The following is a 25,961-nucleotide window of genomic DNA, read 5'->3' as shown; positions in this document are numbered from 1 at the left end:
ATGTTTAGTGATGGTGGAGGAAAAATATGGTTGACAGGATAGGAGGTTGAATGTGAAAGAAACCCCCCTTTTTTTAAAATATCAAGATACCCTTAAAAATACATTGTAAAGGTAAAGGGCATATATTTGTTTTTTAAATCTTTGAGAGCCAAGCTAACCGTCCCCCTATATTTACAGTCTTTAGTTGCTTAGCTTTCCTGTAGCTCCAGTATCATATTTAGCAGTAGTATTATGGATATTCTCATATAATCCTAGCAAAGGATGTGGATAAGCATAATTTCCAGTATGTTTTGCTATTTTCTTAAACTTATCACATGTCACTAAAAAGCTTGGATGTAAAATGATTATTTATCCTTTGTTTGAAGCTTTGAATCATATTTGACAACAGTGCCTGCACATTTTACCTGCTGTCTTATTTTTTAACTGCTGTATGCCTTATGTCAGAAAGTGGAAAATCAGATCGATCTGAGCCAAATGATTACATGTTGTAATTGATATGTTGTACCTGAGAATTAACGTGATGCTAATTTGCAAAAAGAAGTAGTATATGTCTCTGTGTTTCAGTGGGACAAAGAATGTGATAATTTATTGTGAGCTGTTGCTAATGTTTTTGGGGTTTTTTCTCTTGTTGCATGGCCAGCCGGTAAGCTGTTGTTCACTGTGATTGCAAAAATGAAAACTGATTATGGCTATTGTGCAATGGCTAATTCAAAAGCAAAATAAATATTAAGCAGTCTATACATAGCTGTCACATGCTTGAACTATGTAAATGCTGGAAACACATTATTAGAGTGCTGTTATTTTGATTACGGAACCATGAAACTGAAGAGTTTATTCATCACCGTGATTGCATTATGAAATTTCTTTTTCCACAAGAGTTTATAGACCTAGTGTGGTTTGAATCAAAATAATAAGCTAGGACAGATTGACTGGTTGAATGTATTGTGTCTTTAGAGTCACTAGTAAGTTGTCCTACTGCCCTTGTGTTGCTGGCCTAAATATGTGGTAGTCTTCACCAATCCCACCACATATTACAGGCTGTATACCCACCTCACTTAGCAATAGAATATGTTATTCTTACCTTTTTGCTTATTATTTAGGTATCCTTGAACCAGTTATCTCTTTTAGGCCCATTGGCCTCGCTGTTGGCTTTCCAGCAGGTGGTTTTCTACACTTTTTTGTTATGAATGATTACTGTTGAAGAAGGGGCACTGCATACACGCACACACACACACCTCTAAATATACTGACAGCTGTTATTATGGTTGAGAATTTTCAGCATATTGGCCAATCCTTTGAGCAATGGTTGAGAACTGATGCATGGTATAATACGTGTTTTGTTTTTTTGTTTTTTGTTTTAATTTTCCACTACACCGCATGTGTCAAATTATATTTTATGCTTTCCACTATTGATCAGAATAAACTTTAATCAGTCAGCTGTGACAACATTGAATTGAATAGCAGAATGGCAGTTCTGCAAGCCACAGCAGGATGAAATGGATACAGTAGGGAGATTTGCATTCACATTCGCTCACTTTCACTCACTGGACTGGATGCTTGAACACTAAACAACATTTTCAACACAGATTTCATTTCCATAAAATTCTCAGACATGCTGTCTAATACAAAACAAAATATCGGCCTTTGCATTATACGTTACTTTTGTTCTCTTGAATGTGTTATCTTCTCGCAGCATTCGGAGTGGAGTATTCATATTCATATTGGTGTTAGAGGTCGGTATGAATGAGTCCATTTTCAGGGATTATACAGAAAAGAGTCACACAGGCACCCAGAAGTGTTCCTGTCCTTAATCGCCTCTTATTGTGGAGCAAAAACAATTTGTACCTTAGTGACATGTCGGTGCTTGTTTGTTGCTTTCAACCCAGCAGTTTCAAATCTGTGGCAATATACCATTTTGCCATTTAAATGTTCTACTTCTACCTGCCATGAGTAAAGTAACACAAACACATTGTTTTCCAGAGAAAGATGAATATGTATGAGTGACATATTTCATCCAACTTCAGTCACAGTTTAAGAGTTGAATATAGAATGAATGTAACTATTCATGTAAATGGCCACAATAAGAGCTGTTCTCCAGTTCTGTCTGATGAAAACTCAAGAAAAGAAAGGACACTACGATGTGAAATTCAAATGAAGCACAGGAAAAAAACACAAGCACTCTCACCACAGTGTGAATTGTTTAGTTCTCAAGTGTAATGAAGGGCCAGCGTGAGAAGGATATTCATATGCATTGTTCAGAAGTGAATTTAATACATTTTCTCTAAAGGACATTATACAACTGGATGAACACGTCATGCTTATCTGTGCTCTCTGTATATCAAAAGCAATATCATGTCTTTGACCTCTAGAATAATCGCAACATCTCACTTCAGTCTTTTGATATTTTATAATGTCTATTTACATCCCCTTACACATCCCAAGGACACAACGTTTGTCTTTAGGCCACAACACGGTTGCAATTCAGCTGGAGAAGGATGGCCTACGGGGTATTCTGACCACGTTATATGTGTTCAGCCCTGGTGCATCAAAACCTGGAGATAAACCCTGCTTATTAAACACGTAGAAGTTAAATAATTGGCCATCTTGGGCTTCCAGGGACACTGAAGCGGTGCTGACTCGCAAAACACAAGGGTACTCTTTTTCAAACACCACTTTAAACACACGATCAACCAGGTAGTTAAGTTTTATTGTCCTGTACTTCTCTGGTATGAGCTCTTCAATCTGAGGACCAAACTGCTGCATGGTAAGGACTCCGTCTGGCCCTACTTTGATCTCATAGAAAGTGATGTTGCTGTAAGTGAAAAATCCAATGTAATGATCAGGGTTTGGAGGAGCAACAAGGACCTTTTTGGCCTCTCTGAAGGCTCTCTCTATGGCTGGGACAATGTGGTTGTAGGCCTTTGTGACCACATCCTGTTTCTGAGATCGGCTGCCTGCCATTAGCACCACTAGGCCAAGCTTCAGTCTGGGAACCAGGGAAAAAGTGGCAGAGTAGCCATCCAAATCCCCATCTTTACGCAACAATTCATAGCCCATCAGCTCATTCACCTCCCATGGCGTTCCAGTACGGTTAGCAAAATAATCCTTATCGCACCTAAAGAGTGGGGTCAGCATAATCTTCAAAGAGTCTGGCTCCAGCAGCTTGCGATGATACGCACCCAGCAGCATCATGGCAAGCTTGGCCAAATCTGCAGCTGTTGAGAACATCTGACCAGAAGGCCGATACCAGCCGAGGTCATAGAGTGGGGCTGGTTTTCCATTTGAGTACACTCCAACAGCCAATTGGCTCTGCATCCCTGGGGTGAGGTCAAAGCTGGTGTCTTCCATCCCCAGCCGGTCCAGGATGTTCTCTGTGATCCATCGCTGGTAGTCAACTCCGGCCACTCGCTCTGCCATCACATGAGCGAGTAGTGAGAAGGCAAGGTTACTGTAGTGACATCTGCAAGAACAAATATAAAAAGCATTGGGCGAATGCTTGAAATATTCCATGTAATTTAAGTGAGTGCGCTCTTTGGACAGAAAATGCAGGAAGCCTAGCACATAAAAATCCCATTCACTAGCAGAGAACGCAATATAGACTGCTCCCTTGGGGGTGCAGTACAACATCACTTTGCAGTATGGAGCTAGCAGGTTAAAGACCGATTCACTCAAATATTAATTCTTGTTTGTTTCATCGGGACAAATATTAAAGAATAAAAATGACACGTTGCTTCCAAATCATATTTGATGGACTATTTCTTAGTTGAGCTCAGGTCCCTGCAGGTTTAATACAAACACAATGTGGTGCTGGAGATATTAAAATATCACTTGAAAACACTTGTTTACTCAAAGGTCAAATATTTTACTAATCAGTGTAATATGTAGAGACAGGTACAGTATGTGGAAAGACCTGAGCTAATTAAACTTGACATTTAATTATACATCCTCCCCAGGTAAAATCTAAGTAGCATCAAGAGGGATTATTGTAATTACAGTTTTTGTCATTACGAAGCAGAATGTAGTTCTAATGTAAGAAATAAGTAACAGAATAATATTTGTACACTGCAGGAACACTTATTTGCTTGGTCAGAATTTCCCCATGAAAACACTGATGTCACCGCAATGAAAGAAATCATACTTGGTGCCTGGATCCGCGACGAGGACATCATCTTGTAGAAGATTGATTGCAGATTGAGTTTTTCCTTTCCAAAGCAAATTTGTAGCTCGGAGCCTCCTGGGCAGGCCTGGATTAAACAACAGCAAAACAGTGTTAAATTTAAAAAAATAAATAAAATGAAAAGTAAAATTTGTAAATAAAAAAACAAAAACAAAGGGTGAATTGCATTAGTATACTTTAGCCTTCTCAAACACATATCATCACTTTATATTTCACTCTAATAGTTATTTCATTTACCTTATAACAGCACTTTCTTTGTACGTGACATATTTGACCAGTTTTCTATAAAGGTTTATGATGTTCAGCCACTCTGACTTGTTGACAAATTGTGAGACATGGTTGGATATTTAAAGACCTATTATCCTTCCTTGCAATAGATGTGCGTCTCATATTTTAATTCTTTACACAGACAAAAGTGTTACTTATTGAAAACTTCTTCAGATAAACCATTTCCTGCTTAGGCATGTTCATTGCAACTCTTATCTGAAGTCTTATCTGAATAAATGTTACAAGTCTAAACAGCACCTGAGGGTTGGATATTTTTTTACTGCAAGTAGTGCAAATGGTAAATGGCCTGTATTTGTATAGTGCCTTACTAGTCCCTAAGGACCCCAAAGTGCTTTACACATCCAGTCATCCACCCATTCACACACATTCACACACTGGTGATAGCAAGCTACATTGTAGCCACAGCCACCCTGGGGCGCACTGACAGAGGCGAGGCTGCCGGACACTGGCGCCACCGGGCCCTCTGACCACCACCAGTAGGCAACGGGTGAAGTGTCTTGCCCAAGGACACAACGATCAAGACTGTCGGAGCCGGGTCTCAAACCGGCAGCCTCCCTATTACAAGGCGAACTCCCAACTCTTGAGCTACGATCGCCCCCGCCATAAAAAGGGAGGTCAAACCAGCTACATTGTTTTTGTCCTTCATTCATTAATTGTTTGTCAGAATATGTCAGAAAATTGGCAACTTTCTATAAAAAATGGCAACTTTCTAAAGACACCTTCATATTAATGAGGGGTCTGAACCACTCTTCAAAATCCAGACGGACTGAATTTATTGTGCTGTGGAAAAGCACCAAATTCTTCATTGTGACACAGTAATAGTAGGTTTACTGCCACTTGGCTCATCAGTTCATGAATCATTTGCTTCAGCTCAAAATCGATCCATAAAGCATCATTAGTCTCCAGAAATATTATTGCTAAATAAATAAATAGATATTGTCGCAGGAATCAAGCATGTAGCAAGAGCTTTCCTAGAAACCTCTTCCGTCTCTTTGTTCCCTTCTATTGTTCCAGCTTGATTATAAATTCAACCTTGAAGTGGCAACAGCTAATTTTCTTTGCTTTAGCCTTTGATGTTAACTGCAAGCTAATGGCTCTTGGGATTCTTTCTTCCTCTGAAAGGAAATTATCTCAAGAGGTTTTCAATCAAAAACTTGTTTCTTGAGGCACATACTCTCAAAGTTGGTCTCATTTTGTTTTTCTGACATTTTTGATAGGCTGTTGAACAGTGCATTTAGAATGGTTCCCGAGAAGCTTCACTTTCACTGTGCAATTTTGTCTGCCACCAAATCTCCTGGGATAATAAAAGGTCAACTGCACGAACAACACTGGAATAACTGGAAACTGGAAGAGGCGGAAGAGAGATAGAAAAAGAATAGCAGACCTTTGATAAACATTCTCTCAAAGGAGAGGGCGAGATAATATTTCTGCAAGTTGGACCACTGGCAAAATCAGCCTCCTTATTAGGCCGGTATGGAAAACCATACAGTCATGTATATGCTAATCAGGCATAACATTATGACCACTGACAGGCGAAGTGAATAACACTAATTATCTCTTCATCACCTGTTAGTGGGTGGAAGATATTAGGGAGTAAGTGAATATTTTGTCCTAAGAGTTGATGTGTTAGAAGCAGCAAAAATATGTAACTGAAAGGATTGCAAGTGAAATTGTGATGGCTGGTTCCGGGCACCTATAAAACTATCAAAATTGATCCAAGGAAGGAACAGTGGTGAACCAGCGACACGTTCATGAGGGGCCAAGGTCCATTAACACACATCGGGAACAAAAACTGTCACCTGTTGCCTGATCCAACAGACGAGCTACTTTAGCTTAAATTGCTGAAAAGTTCATGCTAGTTCTAATAGAAAGGTGTGGTATCTACCTATGGCTGCTTTGACTAGGATAATGTGCCCCTGCCATGAAGCAAAAATGGTTTAGGAAAGGTTTGAGAAGCACAACAATGAGTTTGAGGTGTTGACTTGGTCTCCAAATTCCCCAGGTGTCAGTCCAATGGAGCATCTGTACGATGTGCTGGACAAACAAGTCCAGCCCACGGAGGCCCCACTCAGAGCTTGCAGCACCCTCAATGATCTGTTGCTAACATTTTCGTGCCAAATACCACATCACATTTTCAGGGGTCTAGAAGAGTCCATGCCGTGGCAGGTCAGGGCTGTTTTGGTGTCACAATAGTAGCTGGTTGAAATTATTTAAAGTTCAATCAGATATTTAACACATGAATTATAGATATAGATAAATTTGTGATTTATAAACTTCTGTTTATTGGCTGACAAAAAGCTGTTTCATGCAAACCCAAAAGTCAACTGCCGCTTTGCTGAAGCATTTTGTTTTCTTTTAACAAGAAAAGGCTAAAATTCAGTGTTATTTTAAGGTCATAGGGATATAGTATAAATATGTACCCGAGAGCTGGCTAGCCATCCTCCGTAGAGTGACTGAAGATGAGCGGATCTGAACTTCTCCACTGTCGAGAAATATCAGGCCATCTGTCACATATTTCAACTCGGAGTCTCGCATCTTCCCCAGAGGGTTTTTGATGGTGAAGTTCTCCACATATTTCTCCAGAGGGTCATCAAGAGAGCCAATCTTCCCGTCCTCCCACAGCTTGTACAGCATCAGCGTTGGAAAAAGTTTTGATAAACTTGCAATTCTAAAAGAGAGATAACAAAGCAATATGATATGATTTTGTTGTAGCAAAAGATAGCTAAGGTTGAAAAGGTTTTTTTAATCACACACTGAGGCACATTTTTTGTATTCCTCCTTGGTTTCCTTTTCCCTTCCCTGGCTTATATTCAGGTTTTTTGTTTTTTTTTAAGATAGCGACACTAAACATTCCCCCAGGATGAACATGCAATAACTGCTATATTCTGCATTTGCTGCAGTATCACCCATCCATCCATTTTCTTCTGCTTATCCAATTCAGGGCTGTGGAGGAGCTGGTGCCAATCCCAGTTATCAAATTCAGTTTATTACTGAGTGAAATTTATATGGATTGTTACTATTAAAGCAGCTATTCAGGTGTGGATTTAGCTTATTATTCTTTGTTCTTTTTTGCTGAAACTGCCTGTGTAGGAGGCTTTTCTAAGCTTTGAGGTGAATAACTAAAGCAAATACTAACGAGAGTGCAGGATGCATTTTATTGACAGGGTAGGGTAAACAGGGTAACCTAGAGGGTTATCTAGGCAACCGGAGACTGGGATTTTTGCAAGCAGCCAACCATCAACCACAAAGTGATGTGCCATGAGCAAATCACTCCTTGTGTGGATAAGGAGTGACTAAACATATTTTTCCAAAATGTTGAGCTATCCTTTCAAAAACCGACTGATCAGTCCAAGCTGTGTGCACAGAAGTTTGAATTTTGAATTCATTTACACTGATATGTGGATTTGGGATTTTATTTAATAAATTCCTGAAATGAATTTGCAATTTAAAGTATATTCTGACTGAGATGTTTTAAGGCAAGGCAAGGCAAGGCAAATTTATTTGTATAGCACAATTCAACAACAAGGTGATTCAAAGTGCTTTACAGAGACATTAGAAACAAAAACAAATAAAAAGCATGATTTAAAATTGATTAAAACAAGCAAACAAACAAACTAACTAAACACACACATTTCACACCTGTTCGCGCAATCTGAACCCTTATCGTAAGGGGAGCTACCAGTCCTTCTGTGGACGAGCTACTTTCTATTTTAAATTCCCTGAATTTAAAATACTCTCTAGACCCAGTCTAGACCCAGCTGGGGAGCTACCCAGAGCTCTAAACCCACTTAACAAACAAACAAACAAACGAACATGTATGACTTTGGTCATACTGATAATAATATATAATAATAATAATAATAATAATATAATAAAATAGTTGGTTTAAATAGTTAATAGTTTAAGAAAATCTAACTGTTAATTAAACAAACTATACTTCAAAGTACACTAATACAAATTTCTCCAGTCAGTGAAGTGGTGTTAAAGCCAAAACAGCCTGTTGAAAAAATTTAAATTCTCCATATTTGGGGCTTATTTCCTTGAACCTCATACCTAAAAACAAAACAAAACAAAACAACAAACAAAAACAAAAAAAAAAATAAAGTGCCAAAATACATAAAGTGCAAAACAGAATTGGAGAAAACAGGGGCTCAAAGAAAAAGGAAATCAGTCCCTTCAGGCAGATGCTGCCAAAGGTGCAAAATCTTCTTCAGCACCATGATCATAGCCAAATAATGGTGATGGACACAGTGTGCAAGAGCAGCAGAGGGAGAAAGCAAGATGACAGCGAGTTATGAAGGAGAGAAAAGTGATAAAGCACCCATTTATCTACTGGAAATCTACACTATTTATTATAGATTTTTTATTATTAATGTATAAGGAAGATTTAATGTTGTAATTGAGGTTGACCTCTTATGTAGAGTCCTTGGAACCTTTTTGAAATTCTTGACATTCTTTTTAAGGATTCATTCAAGGAATTTGCAGCATTCTTTCAGACTTACCCTTTGTTATCTCTCTGGAGTACACAGAGAGATAACAAAGGGTAAGGTAAGGTAATTATTTTAGGAGTAGAGTATAACATTTTCTAATGCTGTATTCTGAAATTATTTATTATGTGTCCTCTGTTGTAATCTCCTTTGATTCATGAAGTAGTCCAGTAATTCCACTGGTAGTAGGATATTCAGTGCAGTATTATGTTGGTGAGACAACAACATTTTCAGTGGCATTATTTTAGTTATTTTTTCTCATATCCATCCCCAACTATCACTATTTGTTTAGACCAAACTCGTCCTCAAATCTGAACAACTGAAAAAAGGTCAATTTTTTTAACCATCTTTTATTTTTCTTTCCAGTTTTTCTTCTTTGATTTTAGTTTGCCCTTGTGCTTTATCATGTATCTTTTTTTCTTGGGTTTCTTCAGTAAACCAGTGCATCTGTCACGGGCTGGGTCTGTGACCCAGCATTTTGAGTTCAGTTTTTATTTTTGACGTATGTTATTGAAGATATGTTAAATTCTGGTTGTTGCTATAATTAATTAGGATCTGATTTTCCTTGTATTTTGCTATTCATTGTTTATGTTAAGTTAATTTAGATATTACCTCCTAAATTGCTCAGTTTTAGTTCTTTGCTTTTTAGAGCCATTTGTGTGTTCGCCCCCTGTGGTTAGGGCTTTCTTGTTGGTTCATGTCTTAAGCTGTCATATTTCATGTCTGCGTGGTTCATATTGTCAACCATGTTTCTTGTCTGCGTCCCGTCATGTTTCCTGTTTATTTTTAAAGTCTTGTTTCCATGTTCTATATGCTTAGTTTACACTTTTTCTATGGTGTCATTATGATTTATTGTGCCGGCTGTTTCCTCATGTGTTTCCACTTCCCATGATCACCCCTTGTGTGTACTTAGTCTGTGTGTTTCCCTTCAGTCTTTGTCGGATCGTGCTATTTTTCCCATGTCAACTCACAGTTCAAAGATCATAGTTAATGTCATAGTTCACAGTCATAGTAGTCACCGTCGTCATAGCTTCCTAGTTAGTTCATAGCCGTCTTAGTACCATAGTTGATTCATAGTTTTCTTTGTGAAGTCAGAGTTTCTCAGTCTTTTTGGGCTCTAGTTTGTTTTCACTTTCTTTTATGTTCCACGTATATTAGCCTGAAATAAAGGCTCGCCTTTTGTTGGAACAGTCTGTCTCCTTGCCTGCGTCTGCTCCTGGGTCCTCCTCACACACTCCACGGCGGTGCAATCTATATACGTCTTTTTCTCAGTAACTTTTGCATTGCTATATATGATCACACTCCTACCTCCATTCTACACTGTCCGGGCTACGCATTCACTGAGGTAGTTCACAGTGTGAGCCCCATTTTTTCTTGGTGTCACCCATAAAAACAAACAAACAAATATTTTTTTATTAAAAAATAACTTTTATTTAATTTAATTTAATATGATTAACTTATCAAACTTCTTTAGAAAACGCATGAAGTTGTGTGCAAAAGACCAACTGAGATTTATTACATGCAGGTCAGAGTTACGCATTTTTCTTCACACTATCTAAGCTGTCACAGAAACTCTGATTTCCACTGGTGACTGCTGTGCCAAATCTAAAGCACTGCCTGTCGAGCTACAGATTGCACTGTCTGCGGTGTCATTTTAGGAAGACGGCGTCTTCAGCTTTGATTAGTCGCACTGTGGCTTATTTTGTACCACCTGATTACCGTTGCATCTGTGTTTTCACTCATTTCTACTTGATCACTGATCTTTTTGTACACTCTCAACTTTAAGACATCTTGCAATTAGAGTTTTTTCACATCTTTTGGTATTTCGTTTCAATGTGGGTTAATTTTTTGAAACTGTGGATAGAAGAAGTCCATCAGCACAAAACTGAAGAGCAATTTGGCTCAGTGGAAAGCATGGGTGTACACTGATTTTAAATATATTTCTGGTAATTCATTAGAAAATAAACTGTACTTGTGTATTCGACTAGCTCTTAGTATTTTTCTAACTGAGTGATAACTAAAAATTGGGCTTTGTTATGTAAATAAAGAGAAAACTTCTTAAGTGTGAGACAATAACCTTTTATCATGTAATGATTTTTCTAGCACTGGGTTTTTAAGAGAAAGACTGCTTTACAAACTTGAACACTGGGGTTTCAGATTACAGCATGTATTGGGCAAAGAGGGTCTGATGAAAGACCTTTGACATTTCTATAGTTAAAACGAAGGACGCCAGCTTAGCAACTTAAAGTCCGATTTGGAGGCTTTGATTGATTGACTCATCTGTCTTTCTCAAATCCTCCAGCTTTATACCTCTTTAAAGCAATAAGTGAGGTAACATTTCTAAGGTCTTTTTCATGGTTCGACTATTTCTTTTTGAGGTAAGTGTTAGAGTCTAATTTTAGATACACTGGCATTCTGGATAATGGTCAATTACTTTAGTTAAACCTGACAAATTGTGACCACCTTTGGATGAAATCCCAAGAGGATAAATTGTGATAGCTTTGGAAGTAGATCTTCGCATCATCCTTAGCTGTTAATGCCAATTTTGAAGGTTCTCCCCTTGTGGGTTCTCTCAGGGTACTCCAGCTTCATAGTCCAAAGATTATTGCTTATCAAATTAATTGGTTACTCTGTGTGTTAGCGCTGTGATAAACTGACAGCCTGTCCAGGATTCACCCTGTGTCTCCACCTATGACAGTTGGGGATATGCCCCATCTTCCCCTCATAAGTGGTTAAGAAAATGGGTGGATTGAAGTTAACTAATCATCTCATCTGATTAGCTGCTTTCCCACTAAGTACAGCTGAATTAAGTATTCTAAAAGTGCTGTAAAACTTTAACTTCTCACCCTCAGCACTGGCATAGATATTAAACAGGTCTGATGAAAAACGTTCAAGTAAAATAAATAAATAAATAAGTACGATTAATGCCCCAGAACACAAAGTAATGGTCTAGAAACAGAAATGAATGAATTGCATGTGTATTGCATGATCCCTTGAGTATTTCACAAACTGCTTGTGTTTGCATGGATAACAAGAGGAGATGTTTCCACTGAAATAGAAAATTATTTGATTAAAAACACAAAAGAAAGAAAGAAAATCATGAAAATCTGATCTGCTGCATTTTTTGACTTTGAACATTGTTAGAAGTTATAAATTTTGATCTCATTTCACTTAACCTCTTGAGCTAGTGTGGACTGTCATGACACTGATACTATCCAGATGTGTGCTGGCTGAATTGTTTGGTAACATGATCTAGCCCTCCACCTGTTACCCAGGTAGCAGCAGTGGGTGCATCAAGGGTCAGCACCATAGAAGGCATCCACAACAGGTAAACTAAATCAGACATTTACAGGCAGCAGCCAGTTCCAATAAATAGGCATTCGGCAATCAGCAGCTGGAACTAACAGGCTGCAAGAAACCAATCGAGCAAACTCCTAAAAAGCTTAACGAGCACAAAAGAACGATGTGGTTGTGTGTGTGTGTGGGGGGGATCTTGGAGCCACTGACAACTAGGAACTAGTGTTTTGAAGAGTGATGTAGTCAGGTTAAGAGAACTGGAGGGAAAGCCCGAGGACATCTGGCAAACAGCTGCAGGGCAGGTCTGCGGAAACATGAGCAGCAGACCTGTTGCCAGCAGAGCTGCAGACTGTGACATTAATAGTGGAAGCAGTAGCACTTAACATTTTAGTAACAAAAGATGGCATCAGCTGTTTGGCAATAGATCAGACAGAGGTCATGCCTTCTGAATTATAAATGTGAGACTTTCAATGAGCTTGAAGGAAATTCACATTTGAAAACACATACATTTGTTATCTCTGATTCCAAGACTCTTGGGCTCATTGTATGTAAGTATGACTAGTTTAGAGCTAAATAAACAAACTATAATGATATTAAATTTAAAGATGCTTTCACATTTGACCTTCAGACACTTTTTGATGATTCATGTGGGACTGGAAATACTGCTTATATATTGTGTGCGGCAGGCAAACACATGATGCACACACTGGACTGCTATATCGGTTGCTGTATTCACACATTTGACATGGACTCTGTATAGGGGAGCTGGTTAGGGTAAAGAGTGGCTATATAATGCCTGATCTGACATTTGGACCTCTGTCGGGTAACTCCCAGAAAAGGTCGGGGCTGCAGTACCTGTGTGAAAACAGCTTAATTTAGTTTTGGTTTTAAGAGGATTTCTATAAAGGACCTGCTCCAGCTGCTGCTCCAAGAATATATAATTGAACAGGTAATGTACACCTCATTATCATTATGTCATTATTTTTTGTGGACCAGGGAAGACTATTCTTTTCACCAGCTGTTATGAATATTTCCTTATATTTTCAATATTTTCTTCTTTAATCAAGCAATTTAATGAAGTTTGGACTTTTATAGACAGGATCATAAGACCTATGAATGAGCTTTAAGGCACTCACCTGTAGATTGTGTACTCATTTGTTGGTCCTGAGTGAGGGTCGCTGGCATTCCGCTTTCCAAAGTTGCCTGTCCACAAAACAGTGTCATTTAGGATTACGATGGCCGACAAGGCAGGAAGGCTGATAGGGTTGATGGTCTGCCGAAGCAAAACGTCCACCTGGGTGAGACACAGCAAGAAGTGAGTAGTTAGTTCCAAAATATTTCCAGTTAATGAACTTCTTATTCTTTGCTTCATGTTAGAACTTTATTTTAAAGATACGAAGGTGGCATCTATCTATCTATCTATCTATCTATCTATCTATTAGGGGTGCAACAATACTCGTATCGATATTGAACCGTTCGATACAGTGCTTTCGGTTCGGTACGCATTTGTATCGAACAATACATTTTTTTTAAAAATTTATTTTATCAACTTTTCTTCTGACGATGCTGTCTGTGTTGAGAGCTCAGTGGATCTGCCTTCGACTACTCCGCCTAGGCTACACTGTCGAGGGCAGATCCACTGAGCGCAGCACAAGCTAGCAAGACAGAAGCTAAGCTCGTTGCAACATGGCAACTGCCTCAACGCTACCCGAAATTGAACCTCCCCCACCCTCATTCAGATCTGGCGTTTGGAACTATCTTGGTTTTCATGTGAAGCATGACCCTGATGGTAAGCGCGTCATGGACAAAAGTAAAACAGTATGTCGGATGTGCCACGCAGTGCGTTAGCGCAGTTAGCTTTTTAACGTGTTGACACTGTCCAGGCCCACACACTGGGGTAATTCGTTAACGGAGATTTGCCGCGTTATGGCGTTAACGTCATTTTAACGAGATTAACACTGACAGCACTAGTGGGAACACAACGAATATGACAGCACATTTACGCCGACATCATCCTAGTGCAAAGACAAGTGGAAGCAGACAAAAACAAGCACGCATGCTACAAACTTTACCCGAGTCATTTAGACAGCCGTTAGCACATGATTCTCCTTATGGGGGCCTGATATGTTTAATATGCTGCTGAGAGTATACCCCAGAAGAAGCGTATGGTACAGCTATCTTACTACATTAATTAGGAGAAATGACTGAATTTGATTACTACACTACATTAGTATGTACAGGTGAGAGGGTGGCAATGTTAGCACAAGAACATTTTCAATGTAATCAGATCAAATGTTCACATGTCTTTTATCCATTTTCTGTTTGGCTTTGGTGGCTGCTGAGATTACAGTAAAAGAAGCTTTTCTCAAATGATAGAAAATAAAAACTAAAGTGTAAATGGCAATCATCTGCTCCGCCTTAGATTTACCAGACTTTATGCTCATTTCAGTTTATTTCTGTGGTTACTGCAGTTATGTTCATCCACTACATTGCATTCCCAAATTCTCTAGTGGGTGCTACAGTGCAACCTCCTGGCTACAGTAACACAACCTTTTGCTCAGACAGACTCTCAGATTTTTCATCCACTATGTCTTTAATCTCCCTCTGTCAACTGAACCGACATTTGGTGTTAAGGATTACCGGCCAGCCTGTAAATTTACTCCGACTTAAATGGACATGCTGGAAAAGCGCCTGCAGATTTAAGTCTGTGGTCTCTGTGCATGACATCACCTTTTCCAATGCTTCTTTTAGACTGGGGATAGGATGCTCCAGAGGTAGAGGCTCTGGGAAACGGGGACACATCATCTCTGATTTGGCACTGCGACCCATTCCTTCATCTGGGTGGTATAGACAGTACAAGGGGAAAAGAGAAATAAAGAGCAGAGGGAGAGGGTAGACTACTGGAATCACCACTTGATACTGTCAGACAGGGCAAGTATAATGTAGTCTAAGTGAGCTGGAGGTTCAATAATTCTCTGCTTTTTTTAATGAACCTCACTGTTCTTATAGGATCCAATTTCACAAAACGTGCGATACATAACTCTTTCATCAAAAAGCATGTGACCGCGTCATGCATTAATGTAATATTTTAATATTATTTCCCTTTTAATTCTAAAGAGCTGATTTCTTTCAAAAGACCTTTCCCATTAATATCCTCTTTATTCATGTAGAATCACATTACATATCTTGTGCTGGGTTTGCTTTACTGCATTAAAGTTCTTAGCTTACCTTACCTGAAGCCGCTTTCTGAGATTTTGAACTTGCAATGATGCTACAAATCCTCCCACTAAGAAAGCTACTGGTACATCTCATAATTACAAGATAAAGATCATACAATTATGAGATTGTTTTATCTCATAATTAAGAGATCTGTATATCTTGAGTGTCTCAATTTTGCATTCACATCAGATAAGAAAGAGGCATTTAGTGGATGTACATAAGGAGCTGACTGTAACTGGATAGCACACTGAGGACCTGCTTGTCAAATGATTAATTTGGCTGTAACCAAGTGCATATTAATCATTTGTCCAGAAAGAAAGCACAGTGAAGATTTTTAAAAAAAAAAGCTTCTCCAGTTGCTTTTTAGACAGTTTTAAGGCAAACTGTCTAAGGCGAGACTTGAGTGACTCAAATCACGTCAAACACATTTCAGAAGTATAATACTTTTGTGCAATTTGTGTGAAAAATCATATCATGATTTATTTCAAGTCTCAAGAGAGTGCTTGAAATCTCAAATAATCCACAGCTCACAGTCTGGAGGCTAATTGCAATATTTAGCCTGACCTAAATAACTATTTAAAAAAAAAAAGCCTGTATAAAATCCCTAAATTGTGACTTTTTTTATTTGCATCTGTGTTATAATTAATATAATGTTAATCAATATAAATGTGCTTTGTTTGAGGTTTTTATTCACCGGACACCAATCACGTGCGCTCACCTGGCTGGACTTTTGGCATCTGATATTGCCAGAAGAAGCATCCTGTCATCACCAGTGACAATATGAGGAAGAACACCAAACCCAGCTGGGTCCATTTCACCTTCATCCTGCTGGTTTTAGTTTGTCCTTCGAATTTAACAGCAGCAGCAGCAGCAGGAGGAGCAACAGCAGGGGTTGGCTTATGCACAGACAGACAGGCACACATGAACACAGTAAGTTGGCACTGAATGTGTCAGTTTGTTATCTTACACCGTCAGATTTACACAGCTTCTCATGTTTTTGGAGTCTCACACATAGAGACAAGATATTGTCTTTAACACTGACTTCAGTTGTACAACAAGTGAGAAATCCTTTGGTTAATATGTAAGTGTTTCCTGTTGCAGTTCACAGTACTCACCACCTGATGCTTCACAGGTCAGAGCAGGATTACCAGTGACACAGAAATCTTCTTAGCACACAATCAACATCCTAAACATCTACTCAGATTGATTCTGCTATGTAAGCAATCCCTACACCCCTAAGGCAGTAAATGGTATCCAGCGGAGGTTTTCCTGAGCAGGAGAAAGGCACAGACACTGACTCCCATCTCTGACTTCTCACTCACTGCGCTGTAATTCTGGGCCATCGGTGTTCCGTCCGTCACAATTCAATTTCCTCTCCTGCAGCCACAGGCTGTTGACATCATAATCCCCAGATTTACTCAACCAAAGCAGCCAGGGAAATCTTAATCCCTAATCCCAGTGAAGCAATGCACTTCAGTCTAGCTTCGTCTTGTGGAGCCCACCACCGAGTCACAAGAGCTTACAATGATGGCACCCAGTCAGCAAGAACAAGTAGAGATTGGGTGTTAGGGTATGACTTTTAGCCACAGCATAAGTTGAAAAGTACACTCACTTGGCACAGGAAATTTGGGTCAGCTAGGTTAAGGAATGAGAGAAAATGTGGGGCACTGAGGGGAAAGTACAGTAGATGACCAAGGATATTACGCACTGGAATAATAATAATAATAACGTATATAACATTTTAAAACACACAGTTTTAAAGTGCTTCAAAGTTTGGATAAAAAACAACAACAACATTCCACATTAAAAAGTAGTGTACATATTTATACATGTGAACACAGTCTTTCATGCATACACAGTCCTTTACACACATATTAGGAGAACAAAAGGCTACAGACAACGGGCAGCAGCCTTTAAAACAAACCACAGATTCATTAGATCTGATAAACTGAGGACGTCTGTTTCAAAGTTTAGGTGCTAGAAATTCAAAAGTCTCTTTTAAAATATGAGCGTGAAACACTGAAACAAAGACAAGGACACAACTGAACCAATTTAAGCGAGTCTGGAGAAAAGGAGTCTCTTTTCCAATAGTTTTATTTTTTATTTTGTTTTGCGGCTTTTTGAGATTTAGGTCTTTTTCTTTTTTACAGTACTATTCGATAGTTTATGCACTTTTTAATTAGTTGAAGATTGGAAACTTTGGGTTTTAGGGCCATTGTGTGGTCAGCTTAGGCTACGTTCACACTGCAGGTCTTAATGCTCAATTCCGATTTTTTGATCAAATCTGATTTTTTTGTCTGCTCGGACTTCACGTTTCCCAATTTTTGCCTTAAGTTATTTTGTTATTTACATAATAATGTAGATAACCTAATAATTATCCTTATTGCTGTTTTAGAGAGGAGCGGTGCTTCAAAGGATAGTTGCAGATTTCTGTCAGAATCTGCAGATTATGCAGTACAAATAAAATGTTAACGTTTCTCCAACGTTGTCTTCCCAGCAGTTTCACCGGCTGGCCAGGAAGCGTTCGCGATGTCTTCTCGGGCGCTTCTCCGGCGCTGATAATTGGCGTCTGTCTTGTGTCAGTGACGTAAAAGACTGATTTAATGCGACTTGACCGTTCACACAGCAGTCGCTTTCTGAAACATCGGATATGTATCGGATTCAGTACCACATACGAAAGTGACCCAGATCGGATTTGAAAATATCGGATTTGTGCCGTTCACACTGTCATACCGTCATACCATGATCGGATATGGGTCGCATAGGGTCAAAAAAATCGGATTTGATGCGCTTTCGCCTGCAGTGTGAATGTAGCCTTAGACTCCTACCTTTTTAAGGCCAGGCCCCCAGGCTCTTATAGTTTCAGTGATTTTTGTTTTGTTAATATAAGTTTATACAGTGAATCTTGAATGTGGCCTCCTCTTTATGTGGTCTTAAACAACAGCTGTCTCTAACTTCTGTATCTATTTAAAACAATGCTGAGATTCCCAAAAAATTCCACATGTCTATTTCATTCAAGATCCAGTATATTAAGGTACCCTTTAAACATGTTTTAAGCTCTATAAATAATTTAGCACTTTTGTGATTATCTATCTCTGCATTCTACCTAATTAAATATTTTAGAAAGTTAATATCAAAATATTATTTGTTTCAAATGTTTCCCTACTGATTACAATGTGTGTCCTATTTCACTGAACTGTTTTCCTACTTATTGCACTGGTCCATCATTGGATGCGAACAAGTTGTAATGTCACAAACTCCTGCTGGTACATGCCCTTGTTCAGGGTGAACTCGCATTTAATATTATGGTAAAGCTGAGCTTTAAGTGAAGAAAGCACATTTCTGCGTGCAGCAGGAAAACATTATAAACATTTTGAAATATTAATTTAATTCTGTGCATCCTGCTCCAGGAAGCGTAACGCTATCCAGATCCATTAGACAGGGAATGAAAGGAACAGCAAAGAAAAAGCACAATTTACCCTAATGTGAAACTCACTGAACTCATTGAAGAAGTGTAGAAAAGGAAATGCTTTTAATTCAGAGGTCTCACTTTTGAACTCTCACAAAGCACAAAGACTTCTGAGTTGGAAAAGTAACAGAGGCCTTTGATTCAAAGTAAAGTCTCTGGCAGAGTTAAAAAAGGAGACACTGTCTGACTAGAAAACGCTTCAGCAAGGTCCAACAACAACAACAGCAGAGAGCCATTTATTCACAAAGCCATTACACAAGTGCATCTATTTTTAGTATAAATAATTAAATGAATACTAACTCTGAGGCCTCATCAAATTTAGTAAACCTTCAGTTACTTAGAATCCAGTTTGTAAATGGTCCGTTTTTCATACTAATAGTTGTTTCTAAACAGAGTAAATTATGGTGATAAGAAATTCAAGCTCTGTGAAATTAGCAGTTACTTTTTTGTTAAATTTGTTCTCTTCTTCTCTTTGATTTCATCATATCTGGCTTCACTGTTTGCATTTAAAAAAAAATGACCTAAAGTGATGATGGTACCAAAAGATTTTTTTTTCTTTATTTATGGCCGTTAATTAAAACATCTCCCACGGCATTTGGAGAGATTTGCTGTGTATAGGGAAAAGTGCAAGAAAAGTGTGAAGATTTATCTGTAAAATGTTCTTAATTTACTTAAAAAGTTACAGTACAAAGATCACACTGGAAATTTGATCTAGCTACGTCGGTTCTTGTGAGAAGTTTACATAAAGATATGATGTTTTTTCTTTGTTTGAAGAGAAAATAACTGTTTTTCTATCCATCACTCAGAGCAACTCTTTAGTCCTGTTATTAATGGCTACAATGGATTTTCCTAAGCACAGTAATGTATTTTGATGATTATAGGTATGATGGAGGGATGTGAAAAAAATTGAAGTGTGAAAGGAAGCTGTGTCTGATCTGGTTGCATAGCCTGTCATAGCCAGAGAGTACAGCAGCTGGCCCATTTTACCAGGAAACACATATTTTTCTAACCACCAGAGCATTAACACTCACAGTAGGGTAATGGGTTTTTACAGAACACACAGATATTATATGTGTTTGCCAGTTAGGTTCTGGATGTGTTTGTGTGTGAAGGTTGTGTGTTGTGTTCAAGGTGGCTGCTTTTACCTGTGCTTGAACCCCATCCACAGAGGTTTCTATGAGAACTTTACTCCCTGACTTGCCCATGGTTTTACTGCACCAGCTGTTATATGAAGAAAAATAAACAGAAAAAATCAATTAGTGCTTCTGCACAGAGCCTGCATTCTTTGCTGTATTACTGTAAAGTGAAATATTTTTGTAGTTTTCAGTATAGATGAGGAAGGGGAAGTGACGCAACATTAAGGGTATCAATAGCCTTTGTGCTATGGATGAGCCACAGATTTAAAAAAGCAAAACAAAACAACAACTTCACCAATAACAGCTGTAAAATGTAAGTGTGGAGCAAAGCTTGAGTGCAAGACAGTAAATTTATTACAATAGCTCAGAGCTGGAGAAGGAAACTAAGACCTGCAACATCATGAATAAACATTTGAGAATCAGATGACCTTTTGCTGCAAAAGCTCAAAAAGCCGATGAATTTACCAATGAACAAATAATCAGTCAAAATTTATGAAATAGACAAGAGTCAAAAAAGGAAGTGTTAATCACTGATGACCTGGAATGACCTACTTTGTTCCAAGTATTACTTGAATAGTGTTCTATCCATGATATATATATAGTGTATATCTCACAAATGTCAACACTAAAAGGTGAGGTGATCTGTCATCACAGAGAGGGGTGAGACGAGATCAGACTCTCATTGAATGAAGTCATATATTGCACCTGGTTGTGCTATCTATAAAATAAAGTGACTTGAGAGCAGTCCTGTAATAACCTGTCCAGAGTGTGTCTGGTTTAAGAGAACTGGGATTGGCTGGATTCAGAATTGAGACAGAAGTTTAAAGTCTACTTGTTTCTACTTGTCGGCCACAATGACCATGTGCTGTGTTTGCAGTTCTGAGAAAAAAATAACAGGCAAACTCCGAGTTCTGACATCAGCAAGGCATAAGGTTACAAGGATTGAGACCCTGGGATTGAGGAGCGTGTGTCTATAATAACACTGACTGAATGCACACTTACCAATACAATCCAGCCCAATTTATGAATTTATTCCATCAAAATATTGAATTTAAATGTTGTTTATATTTTTCCCCAGACAATGCAGATAGCTACTTGGATCAAGAAAACAGCAGCAAAAGGTGCAGCTTTGAATCCAGCTTTGATAGTACAAATCGCTGCTGGCTTACAAGTAAAGGTAAATGTCAGTGCAGGGTACTGCATTCAATCAAATCATGGAGTAAAGTTTAAACTGCTCTTCCCCACTCTCAAGTGGGGAGCATGTTATCTAAAGGTTCAGTGTATGTTGCGGCTGAGAGAAAGGAGAGAGGCTGATTACTCTGAAGTGCTTTGAGTAACTTACCACTTCCAATTTCAGTAAGCGTATACTATGTCTTTATTGTACAACTTTTATAAGGGCCTAAATCATTGACTACAACACAAACATTTACAAAAGCAAAACTAAGGTTTTTTTCTTTCTTTTTAAACAGAATCTGTTGATTATTTTTTTTAATTATATATATATATAGATTGATGTTTCCACAAAGTTATTCCAATTTTAATGTGATGTCATAGCTACATATATACACATACATGTATTGAGATAGTGCTTACTGGAGATTCCTGTGTTTTTCTTTATGTTACACGCTTGCCATTCGACTAAATGTCTTCAGGTCAGTCAAGGATTTTCTGCCTTTGTTCAAAAGCAAGAAGAAGAAACAAAAAAGAAAAAAAGCACATCAGTACCAGAAAACACGAGAGCTGATCATAACAAGGCAGGATATACAATAACATTGTTGTTTCTTGTTGAGCCCTGAGTTTAGTGCTAAAATAAAATTCAAGCATCTGCTGATTAATAAACTAGGGTGGCACGTGAGGGGGAGGACTTCTGCATCTCAGTCATCAACTTGGATTACTGAATATTTATTGCATGGATGTTGTTTTCTGGCAAAAATGATTTACTGATATTGAATGTGACTGTAAGGTCACTCAGTCAGTCTAGAGAATTACACTGGATTATGCATGTTTACCTTTAATCCTGTTGCAAAGAAGCACACAAAAAAAGATTGTAGTTTGCCCTTCATCTGTTGGTCTCCAAACCAATTAAAACTAAATCAGATATTCAGTGCAGGGCTAAAACATGAGCTGGCAGTTGGGTCGGTGTACCAGGGGTAATAAGCTGAAATTACTCACTTCTTACAGAGCAGCTATATGTGTTGATGAGGCTGCATCGTTTCAGCAGTGTCATTAGTCTGATATCAGAATTGATGGTTCGGTTGTTGAAAAAAAAAAAAAAGCTTCTGCTGATGCAATAAAAAAAAAAAAAAGAAACATAGCTTGTTTCAGAATTGCAAAGCTGTTTCGAAGTGCTGCTGTGCCTTGGTAATGCTAACATGCCAATATGGTATATATTTACACAGTCTGTACCATTACCATTGCTGTGTATGGACTGTCATCTTCTCCACAATGACTTTGTAGGGTTTGCTACATGGACTTATCAGGAAATAAAGGCAGACAGGTGCTGATGAATTACAGACACTGCTTTAATGTAGTATAATTATTGCAACATAATAACTGTATGTGCAATTATCTCTGCTGCATGCAAACGTTGAAATATCTGCACCGCATGGACACTGCAGCATTTACGAATACGCTATGATAATGTGTTATAATTCACATATTGCTGCACTGAAAAAAAAACAATAACTGGATTTAATTTCAATTTTCTCTAATCCACATAGAGCCGAAAGTATACATACAAGGTCAGAAGCATATATTACCTCCTGCTTGTATTTGGTTAAATGTCTCTTAGCAAGTTGCACCTTGGTCAGGTGCTTTTGGTTGCCATTAACAAGCTTCTGGCATAATTCTGACTGGATATTTCATCAGTCTTCTTTGCAGTGGAATTCATTTAAATTACTAATTGCACAAAGTGATTAGAATAATGAAGAAGGAAGACTACCTCCAAATTCTTCAACTTCAGCTCAGCTCAATAACTAGACAGTTGAAACCTGGACAGTCTACATTTAATTAAACATATCTAAGACAAAAAGGTGTGATGTACAGTTTCTGAAAATACTCTAGAGGTCACATTCATGCTAATATGGTAGAACATATATAATCTTAAAAGTTTCTGTGTGCTGCACCAGAAACCGCCTTGTGATTGCTTTAGCAGATTACAGTTACCTGTAGTCTGAATGAGAGACATCGACTAGTCTTTAAATATAGTATTTCTTCACTATGTTATGAAAAGTGTTGGTCAAGTTACTTGAAAATAGTAATTAGTTACTACTTACTGATTACCTCTTATAGAAATTAATCCTGTTACTTTATTGATTACTTAGTTTCAAAAGTAATTAGTTTCTATTACTTAGTTATTTAGGTAAGATTATATTTTTTCTGCATAGTCCATCATATAAATGTGAATCAAATTAAAAAGTCTATTTTTAAAACTTGTTTTATTAGCTTTAAACTTTTAACTTTATGCACATTGCATTTAAGCAAACAAAATCACGGTTTAGTAATGCAGTAACGCAGCGTGCTTACGAGAAAGTAACAGTAATCTAATTACTTTTTTGCAATGTTAATCCTTTACTCATTACTTGAAAAAGTAATGGGATTACTGTAACACAGTGGTTCCCAAACTTTTTTTGCTAGACCCCCCTTTGTTTTACAAGAAAAATGTTCTTTTCATACCACGCCCCCCCTGCAATGGCTCTGCACCCCCCCAGGGGGCGGGCCCCACACTTTGGGAACCTCTGCTGTAACACGTTACTTTTAACACATTACTGCCCATCTCTGTTTATAAATGTTATGAAACCCTTATCGTTTTGGGCTCTTTTGGGGTGTTTTTTCGACAAATGTTGCTGAGGATAGATAATTCATTTGCTGCAGACCCAATTTACCCAATGATAACAAAAAGTAGCTTTAGGTGACTACAGTGCATTTAAAGTCATGAGAACATACTATCGAATGTAATCTGACATTTTTTATTCATTAATTTATCTTCAAATATGACTGGCCCACCAAGAGTGTGACCTTAAAAAATAATTAGCCTATCGCTTATGTGTTGCTGAATGTGGTATTTTACAAGTAATTAATACAGTTATTCCCTTATTTAATGGAACCTTTTGCCAGCAATGTTTCGATGATTAATACATCATATTGATTTTTCTAGGACACATTGCATCTTGAGAATCATTTTCTTTAATGCTGTAATAATGTCATCGTTAATTGCCTCACTTACTTTGCCTTCAACATCTGTTCTGTTTTCCTTCTGTGCTGTATGCTGCTGCAATGACCCAATTTCTGTCAAGGATCATTAAAATTTCATTTCATCAGTCAATCTAAAATCGTCATGTCCATTGGCATGCTCACATTTCCCCCCCCTCCCCCTCATTTTTATACAAGGCAACATGTCATGCTGTGAATGTGGGCTGCGTGTGCAGTTATTTTACGCTCTTTGCAAGCTGCAGGCAGTGAGGGTATGATCCTGAATTAAAAGTGCTTTTGTAAAGTATAAAAGAAAATTCAAATGTCAAATGACAGAACTTGACCACATTTTCAGATAATTTGAGTATTGAATGCAGAGGTTTATTAAACTTTATAAAGTTAAGAGTGCCATCTACATTACACTGACACTGCAACACTTCAAATATAATAAACCACTTCTGAACACTTCAAACTATCTGCATTTAAGTGTGCAGTTGCAAATTTCAGATGATATATGCATTTATTATCTTCAGCTAATTGTAAAAGATGATAGCATGAATGTCATATTGAAATCAAATGCATCCATGATGGGAGCAAAACAACACTTGAGTCAACTTATAAAGTATAACCTTTAAGCCAAGTTGACTAATTAAAACACAACCCCATATAGCCTCTTTTCATTAAAAAAAAAAACAACTAAACAAAAAACAAATCAGAATACAATTTTACATTCTTTGAAACAGTTAGCACTGGTTCACCTACTGAGTAATGCAGTGATAATAACAGTAACATTTCTATCCAGTCTATTAAATAAACTATTAATTCAATGTTATTTTAACTACACACACACACACACACACACACACACACACACACACACACACACACACACACACTACAACTATATATATATACACATATATACTGTCTTTGAAATGTCTAAATGTCTCCACCTTGTCCAGTATACTTGTAACTGCATTGTCATACCTGCTTTTATCAGTATATGTATTAATGAAATGCAGTTGTATTTACTGTCGCCTGAATAATATTTGTTAAAAACATAAAGAACATTTGTCAATTTGAATGTATCACAAATACAAAGCATGTAGAATCCGAATTGTGGAAAACATATTACATAAGCGGTAGTGAATCAGGCACCTCTTTTTCTAGGCCATGGAACATCCTACATTGATTAATTCCTTGTGCACTTACCTCAGGTTTCGAAACTATTAACTGCTTTTCCTCTTCTTCATCAAAATGGTAAGAGAAAAAATATTCCGCTTTTGTACTGCCTGGGTTAGAGAGCTCGAAAGGGGAGCCTGACAGATGTTCGTATCATGGTTATGGCTAAATCTCCTTGTATCAAACCCAGTATTCTGGATTAACCATCACAGCCAATGGCCACATCTGCCATAGCTCAAAAATAGGTGCCCTCTCAGTGTGTGCGGCATGTGCTTTATGTGTGTGTGGGTTTCTTTTTTTTTTTCCTGCTTCTTCTTTTTTCTTTTTTTTTTTGGCATTTTCATTTGTATTTGCATTTGCATGGCACTTGGTTTTTGGAGTAAAAGCTTACTCAACAAAATAAAAAAGCCAACTGGAGCTATTTGCTTGACTCGACATAGTTTTAGTGACAGGAAAAGATTACAGCCCATTAATGAGGTTATGGAGCTTGAGGTTGTTTGTGCATCCACCAGGAC

The 25,961-nt window shown here is 37.9% G+C and overlaps 1 protein-coding gene across 2 annotated transcripts; it reads right to left on the bottom strand.

The window, feature by feature from the left end:
* Nucleotides 1-76: 76 nt before the first annotated feature.
* Nucleotides 77-25,744, bottom strand: lactbl1b (lactamase, beta-like 1b). Of its 2 annotated transcripts, none has more exons than XM_040005640.1 (9): nt 25,477-25,744; nt 21,667-21,745; nt 20,083-20,158; nt 16,187-16,364; nt 14,980-15,086; nt 13,386-13,543; nt 6,886-7,133; nt 4,139-4,244; nt 77-3,460 (listed from the first exon to the last, which is right to left on the bottom strand). In XM_040005640.1, exons 3-9 carry the CDS (start codon nt 20,140-20,142, stop codon nt 2,482-2,484), a joined length of 1,836 nt encoding a protein of 611 aa, XP_039861574.1. In that variant the 5' UTR covers nt 20,143-20,158; nt 21,667-21,745; nt 25,477-25,744; the 3' UTR covers nt 77-2,481. The 2 variants fall into 2 exon arrangements, with proteins under 2 accessions (XP_039861574.1, XP_039861583.1); XM_040005649.1 differs by lacking the exon at nt 25,477-25,744 and adding an exon at nt 24,299-24,362.
* Nucleotides 25,745-25,961: the final 217 nt, after the last annotated feature.

The sequence above is a fragment of the Simochromis diagramma genome, unplaced genomic scaffold (assembly GCF_900408965.1).
Source record: "Simochromis diagramma unplaced genomic scaffold, fSimDia1.1 OVJJ01000320.1, whole genome shotgun sequence".
In the NCBI taxonomy this organism is placed as follows: Eukaryota; Metazoa; Chordata; class Actinopteri; order Cichliformes; family Cichlidae; genus Simochromis; species Simochromis diagramma.
This window is presented reverse-complemented; position numbering and strand designations above follow the sequence as displayed.